General features: G+C 33.4%; 2 protein-coding genes across 2 annotated transcripts; both read right to left on the bottom strand.

The window, feature by feature from the left end:
- Positions 1–4,554: 4,554 nt before the first annotated feature.
- On the bottom strand, positions 4,555–4,977 carry LOC142616440 (uncharacterized). Its single transcript, XM_075789298.1, has one exon. The coding sequence runs from the start codon at positions 4,975–4,977 to the stop codon at positions 4,555–4,557; it is 423 nt and encodes a 140-aa protein (XP_075645413.1).
- Positions 4,978–5,082: 105 nt separating this feature from the next.
- Positions 5,083–6,180, bottom strand: LOC142616439 (uncharacterized). Its single transcript, XM_075789296.1, has 3 exons — positions 5,473–6,180; positions 5,389–5,427; positions 5,083–5,280 (listed from the first exon to the last, which is right to left on the bottom strand). Exons 1-3 carry the CDS (start codon positions 6,178–6,180, stop codon positions 5,083–5,085), a joined length of 945 nt encoding a protein of 314 aa, XP_075645411.1.
- Positions 6,181–14,381: the final 8,201 nt, after the last annotated feature.

Here is a 14,381-nt window from a genome sequence, read left to right as displayed (position 1 = left end):
AGCTCCCATGGAATTACCATTGTTGTCCCACCACCATGTCTTCGATCTCTCAAGCATGCCATACCTCCCCTTTCAGATTTGTGCAAATCTAGCCTTCGCCCGACGAAACCAACCATACAGAAATTCTCTTCAACCTCTCGTGAGAAAAACCCAGAAGTTCGGCAACCATAGGCTATCGCACGCGCCACCATATGCATATAGAGTCCCCTGCTCATTCTCCCACGTGCCGCCACGATTTCCTCATGTGTAGCTCACTGGCCATGTCGACCGCCAATCTGCCTACGGAAGAAATCTGGCTTTCAACCACTGACGCACTCGCCTCCACGTGCCAACTGATTTCTGGGTTCTCCTCCACGCGCCAGTGGTCATGTCATGTGCCAAAAACCTCTGGTGATGCCATCCTAACATCATCCAATGATGTCATCAACCACGCAAGCACGACCACGTTAGCCCTAATCCTAGTCAATGCCACGTCATAGGATGACGTCAGCATCTCTGTAGCACTGTTTTTAGACTCGGACCGGACCGGGAGGTCGGACCGTGAAAATCAAGAATCGAGATGAAAACCGGTTTTTTAAGCATAAAGAACCAGATTTCTTGTTAATTCCGTGAACTCCTAAAACCGGGGTTGAACCGCATGAACTGGTGGTAAGAACCGAGCGGTTCAACCCCTTAGCAATTTTTTTTTTAATAAAAGCAACTTAACACAATTTTATTCTACTTAATTAAATTATCCATCTCTTATAAGGAATAAAAAAAAAATTATAATTAAAATCCTTCAAAGATATTCAACTTTACTTCAAAAATTAATCATAAATTTTAATGTTTTAATGATTATTATTTTAGTTTATTAACTTTCTTATTTAATTATTAAATATATGCTTGAAAATCATTAAATTTACCTCACATATATAGATATAATAGTAAATTTTGCTAGTTTTATAAATTTAATATCTATATTTAGACCTAATTAATTATTAAATTAATTATGACATTATCACAGTTCAACCTCGGTTCGACCTCAAAAACCTTGAACTTCTCCCTTTTACGGTTCAATGAACGGTCTGGGTTTCAAAACCATGCTCTGTAGCCAATCCGTGACCCGACCCGGATTGTATAGGCCATTGACTTTTCTTGACCGTTGACTTTGACCAAATTGTTGACTTTGACTTTGCGTTGACTTTTACCAAAAGTCAAATTTTTTAAAAGGGCCTATCTTGCTCAGTTTTTCACGTAGATTATGATTTTGGACTTCGTTTCTTCATTTGAAACTCCAAAATTGGTCAATTGACATATTCTTCATTGTGGTTTCTTCAAAGGCATTCTTCATGTGATCTTCTCATACTTATCCAACCTCAAACCTTCATCGAGCTTCCGTCTTGAGTTTGAGGAAGGGTGTTAGAGATATATTAGACATATTAGCCCAATGTAATAGACCCAAGCCCATTCTTGCTTGTACTAGTATTCTAAGGTTTAGCCTCCTATATGTACTCATGTTAAGGTTTATTGTAACACATGTTATTGTACTACACTCTTACATAATAAAGATATAGTCCTCAAGGGATTCCTCAGTAGATGTAGGCCGACAAGGCTGAATCACGTAACTCTTGTTTTCTCGGTGTTCCTATTCTATACTTCCCATTTCGCATCCACTTTAGCATATACAACATGGTATAACACATCTTGTTGCTAATAATATATTTAACAAATCTAAAATATTGTTTGGAAAACCACTCTTATGGTAAAAAATATTTGGGAAAATAAGATATTTTTATATAGACAAAACTTAGCTTCAAGTACTGTTCCACTCAAGAGACACTCGTGACCCAAAATTTAAGGCTGGCATCTTTTTCAAATTAGAAGTTAAGCATAACTCCAGAGATCAAAAAAACAATAATGTTCAAAGCACTCTGAAGATACATTGAATGATAAAATAATGTGTTTCAAATGAAACAGAGTAAAACTCACAAATAAGCACTAAAACACAATTTTCTAATGATTTAGAAAACTAGGCAACTTTACTAAAAAAGATTAACCCCACAAGACCTATCATGGTATTATTTTTCAAGCCCCTTTGGTATTTGACTTAAAAACATAAAGATTCTGGGTAGAATTCAGAAGGGTAACTCACAATTAGAAAGTTACAAGTAAAACAAGTTTGAGTGAAAAGCAACAAGTCATAGATACAAATAGATTGTAACTTGCACAAAAAAAGAAAAAGAAGAAAGTATTGACTACATAACTAACATAAATGACATTGTCAATTTGAAATCAACAAAAAAAAGGAAAATCAAATATGCAAATAGAAAAGCACAAAAACAATAGACATCTTCGTCCAATGCCCATTAAAGGTATGCTTTGCAATCATTATATCTACTAAAGTTCAAGCAATATAGCAATATAGCAATATTGTAAATGATAGAAGCATAGATGCATGCTCAATTCTCTTAACATAGAAATTTACCCTAACTGTACAAGTGGACAGTTCACAAGGGTTGTTATTGAGTTAACCAAACTACGAACAAAATTAAAGAATGAAGGGTGGAGGGGTGGTTATGGGGCGCTGGGATGTAATTACTTGAAACATCAGACATTCAGATATATAGTTCAGCAAATTAATGATTAAAAAAAGTATCATCAGACTTAGAAATGGTAGTCTTTTTTATTTTTTGTAAGTCTCAGTTAATAGTCTCAAGGCTCAGAAATCAGAACTAGGAGAATCGGAAATTTCAATCGTTTGACAGTCATCCTAGTCTGCTAATTAACCAATGAGAAATGGAAAATTCATAGCGCTCAGATGCAACTAAACAACAAAAACTATGTGGTTTTAAAATTTCCAGGAAACCACAAACCAAAGTAGCAATATCCAATCCCCAAATACGAAATGATGTTAGCCAATTTACCACAAAAACAACATAAGAAAAAAATAAGGGGAAATTACAGTAGCCCCATCTATGATATGGCCCGTTTTCATTTTGTCTACCCGTGGTTTAAAACTTAACACTTTGTCCACCTGAACTTCAATCTTTTTGCTCTCTGTTACCCACCCCACCCTCAGACGTTACAAAAACACATTTTTAACACAAATCACAACATAACACGAATCAAAACACGAACCCTTTGAAATCTTTCCTCACGAGTCCTAGAATCACGAAAAATCCTTGTATTGAGCTGGGGTTTTGATTTTTTTAACCGTGTTGCATAAAACTTTCATGTTCCCAGACATTCTGACTTTGGGTTGTCTTGAGGCATTGGATATTCAAAGATACAACAAGCCAAGTATGCAAATTTTTGCTTTATGTGTTTTGGGCTTTCACCTTTTGATGCTAGCTTTGATTCACACGAAATTTAGGCAGAAGTTGATAAGCGATGTCTTCTTCGAGTGGAAATTACTCAGGTTCAAGTGGGCATATGTGTACATATGAGACTTCTGTGCTGAGAACAAGTCTAACAGTGGATAATTTTGGGAAAAGGTTTTTGGGTTGTAGCCAATATAAGGTAAGTATAGTTTTTAGTTAATCTAGTTGACTCAAGTGAGTGTGGAATGTGATATGTTCAATTCAATTTATGAACAAGTTGGTCCCAAGTGCCTTTTCTTTCATTGGATTTATAATCCCACTTTTATGCGTGGGAACGAAGCTGCCGATTTGGTGCAACAAAAGCTGGATTTATTGAGTGAGTTGCAACTTGCAAATGAAATGGAAAGAACAACTACCCAGATTGTAGTAAAAGCTACCCAAATGACAAAAATTGCTCAAAAAATGGTAGCACAAGCTACTAAGAGGAAAAGAAAGTTTCAAACTTCCTCTGTTAAAGCCAAGGAGATATTAGTGAGAGTTTTAGAGCAAGAGAGAGTGCAGAATTGCACTAATTCTGTCATGTTCTTTTTTTTTTTTTTGATTATGTTGTTTTCCTATTTTGGCTCAAGTGAGAATGTTGGAATGATGAGATTTAGTCTGCCTGGTGGGTTGTAATGTATGAATAGGTCCTCAATTGGCCAATGTTGGCTTGAAGCCACTATGTATTGTAATAGAACTATGTTAGATGCTATTGGCTTGAAGCCACTTTATAATATAAGCTTCTCAAAGATAAAGTGTTATTTATGTTAGATGTTGTTGGTGTTTTTGTTTAAAGTGAATTGGCAACTTGTGTCTTGTGGTATTGTTGGATGTTGTGAACTGTGTTGGATGTTGTGACTTGTTTAAAGTGCAAAATTATATCTGGTGTTTGTGCAGAAAGTGCATTGTGTGAAAATAATTGTGTTGAAAGTGACTTGTTTGAAATGTTTGTGTTGAAAGTGTATGACAACCATCTATCAACTTACAAGAAAAGACAACAAATGCACACATAAACCTGTTGTATATAACACATAAACTTGCTGTATTCAATACATACACACATAAACCGGCTATGTTAAACTGCAATAATCAACCACATGACAACAACTAGTCAAAATAATAATTTTGAACATCTACCGTTAAGTTGGGAAATTGTATACACATTTAAAGTGGTATTGATAGTAGTTGCAATAGGAGCAGGTTGGCTGCTTGAGATCTACTCAGACTGGCCAGGCATAGGAGGTATGGGTGCCTTGTATGTCTCTACATAAGTATCTTTGTAGTAGCATGGATGGGTGTAATCCTCTAGTTTCTCACAATTCACAAAAATGGTTGCAACTCTATCCTTGTAGGGGATTCTTGTCAAGTCCCATACTTTACAACTGCATGTCTTCCTTAACAAGTCCACCATATGCCCCTCTCTCTCATTGTTAACTTCATACACAAACCTCCTAGATGGCATTGCACAAAAGTCCTTAGACTCTACTTTCATCTTCTCCAACTTGTCCTGTATGCTTGGACACAACTTGCCACCATACTTTTCTATGTCATTCCTCTTTATGTACAATCTGCCCATAAGCCTAACCCTAATCCATTCCAACATTGATAATATTGGCTTGTCTCTAGTTTTCACAGTCATAAAGTTAAAACTCTTACTCAAATTGTTTACTAGACAATCTATCAAAGCCCTAGGAGAAAAGTGGGATCTGGTCCACTATGCAGGATCTATATCTACAAAATACTTTCAAGCTTCTTCATCCAAACTCTTAAGATACTGCATCCCCCTCTCAAATTCCCTAGCTAATGTTGTGCCAGCACACCTCCACAGTACACTCTTCAGCTCCATGCCCTCGTGGTTAACCTTGAAGTTGTTGTATGTGTGCTTCACACAATACCTATGCTCTATAGTTGGAAATAAAGTCTCAATTGTAGGAATAAGGCCCTGAGTATTGCAAGAAAGTAAGCAAGTTAGCAAGTAAGCATTTAATATGAAATCACAGGCAAGTAATAAACATGAGCAAGTTACATTCTACCTGTCACTGATGAATACCAGATTAAGATCCCCTATCCTGCCAATGTCATTTGCAAACTGCTCCAAGAACCATATCCAGTTGTCATTGTTCTCTTACTCAACCATAGCCATTGCCATTGGGAATATATTGTCATTTCCATCCTTGGCAGTGGTAGAAAGTAATTGCCCACCAAACCTACCCTTCAAGTGGCATCCATCCAACCCAACAAATGATCTACAACCACCTAGAAACCCTAGTTTCTGAGCATTGTACCTAATGTACATCTTTTTAAACTTGGGTTGTGGATTCTCATCTTCCATCTCTGTTTGCAGTATCACCTTGCTTCCAACATCTGTTCTCCTTATCATTTTTGCATAATCTCTCAATAGACCATATTGAGACTCTTCATTCCCAGTTATCAAACCCCTAGTTGCCTTTCTTGATCTATACACTTGACTAAAACTTAAGTCAATTGAAATTTGCTGCATAACATGGTTCTTAACACCTGAGACCTCCCAATTAGGATTTTTACTAAAATCTTCCAAATACCTGTTTGCCATATATGCCAATGTAACTTGCCTATTTTGAAATGATAGGAGGTAGGTACACTTAGGATTAAGTGTCTTGATCTCAAATGTGCAATCTCCAGTCACCATAGAGGCATAGCACCTCCATCCACAGTTATTCTTACAATGTACAAAAATCTTTTTCTTCTCATTCAACTTCCATTTGATATCAATGTAATGCTGAATCACATACTCTTTTAAAGCCTTCCTAAAAACCTTGGAGTTAGGAAATGTCATCTCTTTTACCAACTGAACATTTGTCATATCAGTCCTTTCATTGAATTATAGGTTGCCAGGCCTCTGCTCATCATCAGAACCATTGATACTTGCAATATCATCCTCTAGAGCTGGTTCAGCCCACTCCTCATCTAAATCTACAGTGCTTGGCTGAGGTGTATTTGTGTTTGGCTGAGGTGTATTAGTGTTTGGTTGAGGTGGATCATTGTTAGGTTCAGGTGAATCACTGGGAGGTGGAGAAGATTGGCCAAAAACATCATCACCAAAGTCTTCTCCTTCCATACCTTCATTCAACCAATCAAACTCCTCTTCTTCCCCCACACTAGCATCACCCCCTCTAGCAACCCCTCCACCAACCCTTTCACCAACCCCTCCATCTATCCCTCCACCAAACCCTTTAGGAACTTCAACTGCAAGTGGAGCATGACCACTTTCCACATATAGTATGATGGTGCCTCTTGGCCCTCCTTCATGAAGCTTACACATAGACACCACATCTCTATCATCATGTATGAGCCTTAAGTCTTGCTCCAGGAGATAAATAATGAAACTTAGATGGTTCATCAATCCTGAATTCCTCACATATACCTTCTATTTCAAAATAACTAAGCTTATCAGGATCCTTATACACTATTTTAACTTTCCCACTAAAGTATTCTAAACCTGGGTTCCCTAGAAAAGTACCTCCATAATGAACCTCGAATTTCACTTCCTCATCATCCATATATAATAACAAATTACCATTTTACATGTAAACAGTTAAAGAATTGTAAAAAATAGACACATAAAGAATAAACGCTTGTATGTTTTCGTTTTGCCTTTGGGAGGCAACACACACATCAAAGGGACCACATTATTTGCTTTGCTTTTGTTTCTGTTTTACTAATAAGCACATGCAAACACTAAAATTAAAACCCAATAGATTCGTGTAGTCCACAGTGAGACACAATGACCACAATAAAAAAAATGCCCATAAACAAACACAAATCCAAACAACGGGTGGTCACATTTTTCATAAACATCAACAAACACAACCAATATTCTCAGTAAATTACATATAACATTGACTGATTACTCAAAAAATTATAAAACCCAAACAAACCCAAATAAAAATAGTTCGAAAACCCAAACAATGACTGATTTATTACCAGGATTTGAGTCCTTCGAACAACCCGTTGCTCGTCTCGGTTTATTCATACAACACGATTTTAATATCAGATGCAGATGGGGATTTTCGTGATTCTAGGGCTAGTGAGGAAATATTTCAAAGGGTTGTGTTTTAATCCGTGTTATGTTGTGATTTGTATTAAAAATGTGTTTTTCTAACGTCTAAGGGTGAGGTGGGTAACAGAGAGCAAACGGATTGAAGCTCAGGTAGGCAAAGTGTTAAGTTTTAAACTACAGGTAGACAAAGTGAAAACAGGCCAAAACAGGTGGGTTTACTATAATTTTCCCAAAAAAATAACAAAGTTCACATAACCATCTAAATCAACAAAGAGTTCACATCTCATAATTCTCACATCAAAATAATGTCCTTTAAACTGCACATATGATATCTCACCATAGCAATCAAATCTTAGTCTCAAAATTTGAAGCTCAATAGAAGGGATATTTAAAAGAAATGGAATAGTTTAATAGTCCAAAATTAAAGTTATCAAAACCATAGCAAAAGAAATAAAAGTTACTATACCGTCTTGCCCATCCAATCCATGCCAAATACAAGATTTAAATGGCTCAAAACCATGCATTAGAAAATGCGCAAGGCACACTTTCCACTGTATGGGATTCGAGCTACTCAATTTAGTATTTAGGAAAGATTGTAAAGTAGGATAATATAGTACTTTTCAAAATTTTCTTTGATTTTAAAAGCTTTAATTTGGACTAATAAACCATTTTGGGCAGCAATAAACTTCACTTGACAGAGAAATAATTGAAGACAACTATAAAGTTCTCCCACTAGAAGGAAGGAAGCTTTGAAGTTTAAAGTGAAAAATTTTAGACAGAGCAAATAACATTTTATCTAAAATGAAAAGGTTGTGGCTGTTTTATGGGTTTGTGGGGATGTGACTGTTGTGAGAGTCACATTTTATAGAGTTAAAATGATCAGGGCTCTGTATGAGTCATAGTCCATGACTCGTATATTGCCCTGAATGGCAAAGTCAAGAATTTATCTTTGGAGGGGCCATCTATAAAAATTAGTAATGTATAATACTTTATAACTCAATGTGTGCTACAAACAACAATTAAATACATGTTAATTTTTTTTTTGGAAGTGCTAAATACATGTAAATATAGTAGTATATACGATATATTATAATCAAACTAATCAAGTACATTAATAAATTATAATGTCATACGGTATATAATATATTGATTATTATAATAACAAACAATATATTATAAGGAAAAAAAAAAGCAAATGAAAAGTAAAGTAAAGAAATCAAAAGAAAGCAAATGAAAAGTAAAGTAACACGAGAATACTGTACATGGGTGAGGGGCTTACAAAAGCTTCAAGCTTGTCTTTGACTCTTTCTTATCTAGTTTAATCACATAGAGCTTTTACTTTTATATTGTAAATACAAAACTGTAGTAGCAGTGGGAAAATGAAAGAACTAAAAAGAAAAAAAAAAAATTGGATTGTATTCTATTTTATAATATTTTTACAAAATGTTAATGTAGCTAACCTTTTATTGGTTTTCATTTAGACCTACCATTAATATCATTTTTTTTTATTTACTATAACCACTCACTATATTAGCTGTTTGTAATATTTTTGTAAAATAGTTTGTATTTCTAGCATTATTCTTCTATTTAAATGAAAGTTATGTTTATTTTTAGACTTTCTTAAATATATATATAAGGATTAGTAGGAGAGTATCCTATTTTGTAGGCATTTTAAGTCGAGTTGGAAATATATTTTTATCAGGTTGTCCCAAAGTTTTGTTCTTGTTAAACGTAGAGTCTATAGGTATTTCTGAACCACATAAAAAACTAGTCCAAAGAGGTGAATCCTCTTATAGATAGTCCAAAGAGGGAAATCTTCTATTTTTTGTTAATTTGCATCTATTATAATTTAGAAATATATATATTTTTTTTACAAACAAATAAAAATGATAAACTTTAGAGATAAATAGTAACTGTAATTTCTTTTTTGAATGTGAAAGGAAAAAAAATTCTAAACTTTAGGAATTCCTTTTTGAATTCAAGATAGAATTTGTTATTTGACATTTATGATCCCATTTCTAAATGAAATCACCCTACATTAATGGAGGTATTTTTGAACCACATAAAAGTCTAGTTGAAAGAGGGGAATACTTTTATATATTAGATGTATATTACTAGGTATGGGGGCCAAAATGATAAAGTTCTTTTAAAATTTTTTAGATTATTTAGGACAAGTCCAAAAAAATGATTTTTTTTGGGAGGGGGGGAGAAGAAGGCCCCCCTTGGTCCTTGTGATGGTTCGCCTATTCATAATCATGCAGTTTTTGCACACACAGACACATGCCAAAAGCATGTTGAAGACTTTTTTTTTTTTTGAATAACATGTTGAAAGTTGTTGGTCATCTGTGTAAGCAGCTCTCCAACTAATTTTCAAAACACATGAATGAAAGGCATGAATTAACCCTAAAAGGCTATAACATGGATGGGTAATATATTTTGTCTATTACTTAAATGGAAAGTGCAATTGCAGAAAGTTTATAAGTACAAAATTTACATGAGCTATTTTAATATTTTATGATATTTCTAGTAAAATTGAAACAAAAATTAATGGAAAATATGATAATAATCTAGTGATACAAAATTTAAATAGAATATTTCTTGTGCTTTTTCAAAAATGCATAATTATTTATAGCCATTGTAGGGGTATTGGGCCCAGTAATTTATAATGGACGGCCCAACAAGGCCTTTTGGGCTAGAAACCCAAATCCGAAAACATCAAAATGATCGTGGAGTATTTAAGTGTCCCATACCGTCCGAGGAGTAAATTTGTCCTCGGAATGTTAAGCCAAGGATACACAGTATACGTGGAGGACAGTAGAAAGAGCGGTGGAATGTCTAAAGTAAAGCTGCTACCACCGCCCATATATTAAAGACTCTGTAATTGATACGCTGACAGTATAGATGGAAGGATGGGACCTGAGCATAGAGCTTGGAACTTGGTCCCAAATCCCAGCGGACTCTAGGGAAGAATGGATGGGACAAGTATCCAAAAATGAGGGTTGCAGCCATAAAGTGGAAGGTGATGAAGAGAAGAGGAAGAGTATAAATAGGAGGGAAGGCATACGAAGAGAGGGGAGGCATTTTGAGAAAGAAAAAGTATATGATAATCAATATTTGTATCCAAACTTGAGAAATACTATTAGAAACTATCCTCGGAAACAGTCCGAGGAGGAATTCTCAATCTTACTTTTTTGCAAACGATTCTTTGTTTTATTCCATTGGGCCCAAAGCCCGTTCTTTTAGTGATTGTCTAAGCCATCCTTGAAATCTAAATTACAAACCCATCCTCTACAAATTCATTGTGAAGAAAGGCCTTTCAAGCCCATTTTCCTCCCAGTCGTGGTTTGGGAATTTGAATTGTGTCCTTACAGCCATGATTAAATGAAGTACATAATTTAATCAAAATATATCTAAAGGCAAAGACTCTAGATATGTTAAATTATTCCTAGTCCTGTATTTTGATATGTTAACACATAGGAATTACTTTTGCAGCATAGCACATTAGGAATAGCATTTGTTCTTCTCCAAAAAAACAAAAAAAGTATCTATTTAATAATTCATAAAATCAATGTGTATGTCATTTCTTTTAATATCAAGTAGTTCTTCTAATTTGTTTCTAAAAAAAAAAGTAGTTATTCTAATTTAATAATTCATAAAATCAATGTGTATGTCATTTCTTTTAATATCAAGTAGTTATTCTAATGATTCATTCATATTTTTTAGCAAAAATAAAAACATGTCTAGGTGTGCTTTGTGTTTCTTTAAAACTAATCAATTAACGTGCCTGAGGACTTTATTAAATGAGTTTCACTTCAACGAAGTAAAATAATTAAACCTTAAGATTTTGTATTTTGAGCTTTAAGCGCGCCGATCCCAATCCAAACAAAAATAATGAAAGTTCAACATGATTGTCAAATATCTCTCAAGTAAAGCATGTGTGAGATTTAAGTCAAGCAGTAATCTAGATTTAAGTCTATGTGCTATGTGCAATGATGTGTAGTAATTTTATTGATTAATTTTTGTATTATGACTTGAGGAGAAAAATATTATGAATGAAAAATATGTTTGGTAGGGCTACCCTACCTTTCACATTGTCCTTATCTTTTTTCTTTTTTCTTTTTTTAAATGATAATTAAGGCATCTCTTTTATTAGTTTATATAACTAACACAAGAACTTAGGTTTAAATGCCTTTAAAGGGTTACTTATACTTTCCTTCTTGGAACCTTTTTTTTTCTTGGAACTTCTTAGATGGCTTTGGATGGTGATGAAATGTCATCAACATCTGCTTGTATTAAATTGGCAAAATTATAATATTGGTTCCTAAAGTTTACCTTATGAGCGCAATTAATTCTTCAATTTTCAAGTGAGCATTATTAGTCTCTCAAATTTAAAAAATGAGCATTGTTATTCCTTTTGTCAATTATTGTTGGTGTTATTGTCTTGGTAACTAACGGAATGATGACATAACATCCTTTTCACTGTTGTGGCATTTCTTTTAATCAAAATATTACAAAATTGAAGTGAAATCTCTACCCCTCTCTCTTACCCGCCACTCATTTCCTATAACTTGTTCTTCTCTACCATAATGACAGCAATTCCAACCCGATCTCTACCACTTTCACTTAAACTGGAAATTTTCTCTACACCTGAGAGAGAGAAGAGCAACATGACCTTCTGGTCTTGTTATGTGTCACCAAAATATAAATAAATAGTAAATTTTAATTTTAATTTAAAAAATTTGACCATCTTAAAAAAAATGAACAAAATTTGATAAACTTTTCAATGTGAATGAGTTTGAATGGCTCGCGTGGAAAAGATGAGACCCAGATGAGGAAATCTGTTTCTTTGGAATTGAATCGTGTTGTAACAAATGATTAAGGAGATGTTTGGTATATGCACTCAAAAACTGAAAATTGTTGTTTGAAAACATATGCGAAAATACGTGTGGGTGAAAAAGTGTGTGGAAAAACGTGTAATGTTGTTTAAAAACTGAAAATTGTTGTTTGAGATGGTATACCAAACACCCCCTAACAATTCGAATGTTGGGAAAGTTAGAGAATTTCGAGGTTTTAATGTGTAAGTGCAAAACATGGAGAACCCATAAGAAAATAAAAATATTAGTAATAACGAAATTGTGTTTTGATGAAATGGGTGTGCGAAAAGCATGTTTGGTACATGTGTTTAAACACATGTTTTTAGTTTTTAAACAACATTACAACTGAGAAATCAGTTTGGTTTTTATTACTAGGAAGAGCTTCTATTCGCTTACATTTTTCTCAAAAAAGAAAAAGAAAAAAAGGAAGAGCTTCTATTCCGCAAGATCATCTCAGCAAGAAGTGAGAGAAAAATGTGAAAAGATCGGGTCTTTATGGTTGAAATTAGCGAGAAAGAATAGGCAAGAGACTATTAATTTTGCAACATTTTAATATAAAAAATGTCACATAAGTTAAAAAATAACACATCACTTTTTTGTTAGCCACATAAACAATAACACCAACAGCAATTAAGAAAATGACTAACCTCACTCATTTTTGAACCTTGAGGACCAATAGTGCTCATTTGAAACTTAAGGGATCAATTACGCTTGTAGGGTAAACTTGAGGGGACAATAGTATAGTTTCGCTTATTAAGTTTGAAAAAAATTTCTTTCCCCATCTTTCATAATAAAGGGTAATAGTGGTATTTTCAATTTATTGATGATTTTAGATTAGGCTTTAATATGAATTTGAGCAAATTTTTATTTTTATTTTTATGACCCTAAAAGAAAGGCTTAATTGTTCAAATCCAAAGTTGAATGACTCTAATGACACTTCACACTTGTATCAAAGTCTAAAAGGATAAAAGTTACAAAAACTTTAAAAAAAAAAAAAAAACCGTTCTTTCTATTTAAATGATTATGACCTTATCACATAAATTGATCAGTGTTTTTTGCTTTATATTATCAAATGATAGATGAAAGTTTAAGAGCCTTATAATCCAGTTGGTTAGTACCTCATAACATTTCTAATTGAGACATTTAAGTTCAAAACTCTCTAACTCTAAGTATTGAATTTTATATATATATATATATATTAATTGGATGTGAATTTTGACAAATCCACCATTAGATTACATTATTTTCATATATTCTCTATGCTTACAAAATTTAAAGTTGATCAAAGATTACTAATCATATCATCAACCAATCGTTTAAATTCAAGTTTTTGTAGTTTAAAATAATGCATAAAAGATGAGTTAACGAATTGAATGGTAAATAACATACAAATGATACAAAAATTGACACTAATGTTAAGAACATATAGAACATGTAATTCAATAATAGGATTTTCAAAATACAAATTCTATAACAAGTTATTGGATAGTACATTACTTAGAGTTATACCATGTGTAATCGTGAACCCAACCCATAACTATAACTATATATATATATATATATATATATATATATATATATATATATATATATATATATATATATTAAGAGCGAAATTAGAACCCCTAAAATTCTAAGATTGTATGGATTGGTGTGTTGCTTTAGATTAGATACTGCTTGAACACATATTGAGTCCCATTTTAGACATATATTATGTTGATTAGAATTGCATAAATAATTGCAATGAGTTCTGATTATAACTAGTCATTAATTAATACTAGTTTCATGTGCTTTTTGATATTATTTTTGTTCAAAATAAATACTAACTATTCAAAATATGAAAGTTCTAAAAGTGTAGTAGTTACTGTAGGAGGCAAAATTTGTTAAGCCAATTACAAAATGTCACATAAAAAATTTAGTGATAAATTTCAAATTTATGTGTCATTAATTACATTAATTAATGTAGGGGTGTTAAGCCTAGTAATATTTTGTATCCATGTGTATATTAGGCCGGCGGCTCGGTCCGAAGATGCCTAATCGTCCGAGGACGGGATAAGCATTGTTAAGAAGGTCAGCTTTGATGAATAAAGAAAGAAGTCAAGTTACAATGGTCCAAGGAGAAGTCCGAAG

Source organism: Castanea sativa, chromosome 11 (genome assembly GCF_040712315.1).
Source record: "Castanea sativa cultivar Marrone di Chiusa Pesio chromosome 11, ASM4071231v1".
Taxonomy (NCBI): Eukaryota; Viridiplantae; Streptophyta; class Magnoliopsida; order Fagales; family Fagaceae; genus Castanea; species Castanea sativa.
This window is presented reverse-complemented; position numbering and strand designations above follow the sequence as displayed.

Coding starts and splice junctions, on each gene's coding strand:
- LOC142616440 (XM_075789298.1), bottom strand. CDS start 4,977: ATGACTGTGAAAACTAGAGACAAGCCAATATTATCAATGTTGGAATGG.
- LOC142616439 (XM_075789296.1), bottom strand. CDS start 6,180: ATGACAAATGTTCAGTTGGTAAAAGAGATGACATTTCCTAACTCCAAG. Junction 5,428..5,472: donor TCCCAATGGCAATGGCTATG/GTTGAGTAAGAG, acceptor TTCTTGGAGCAG/TTTGCAAATGACATTGGCAG. Junction 5,281..5,388: donor GGATAGGGGATCTTAATCTG/GTATTCATCAGT, acceptor TGCAATACTCAG/GGCCTTATTCCTACAATTGA.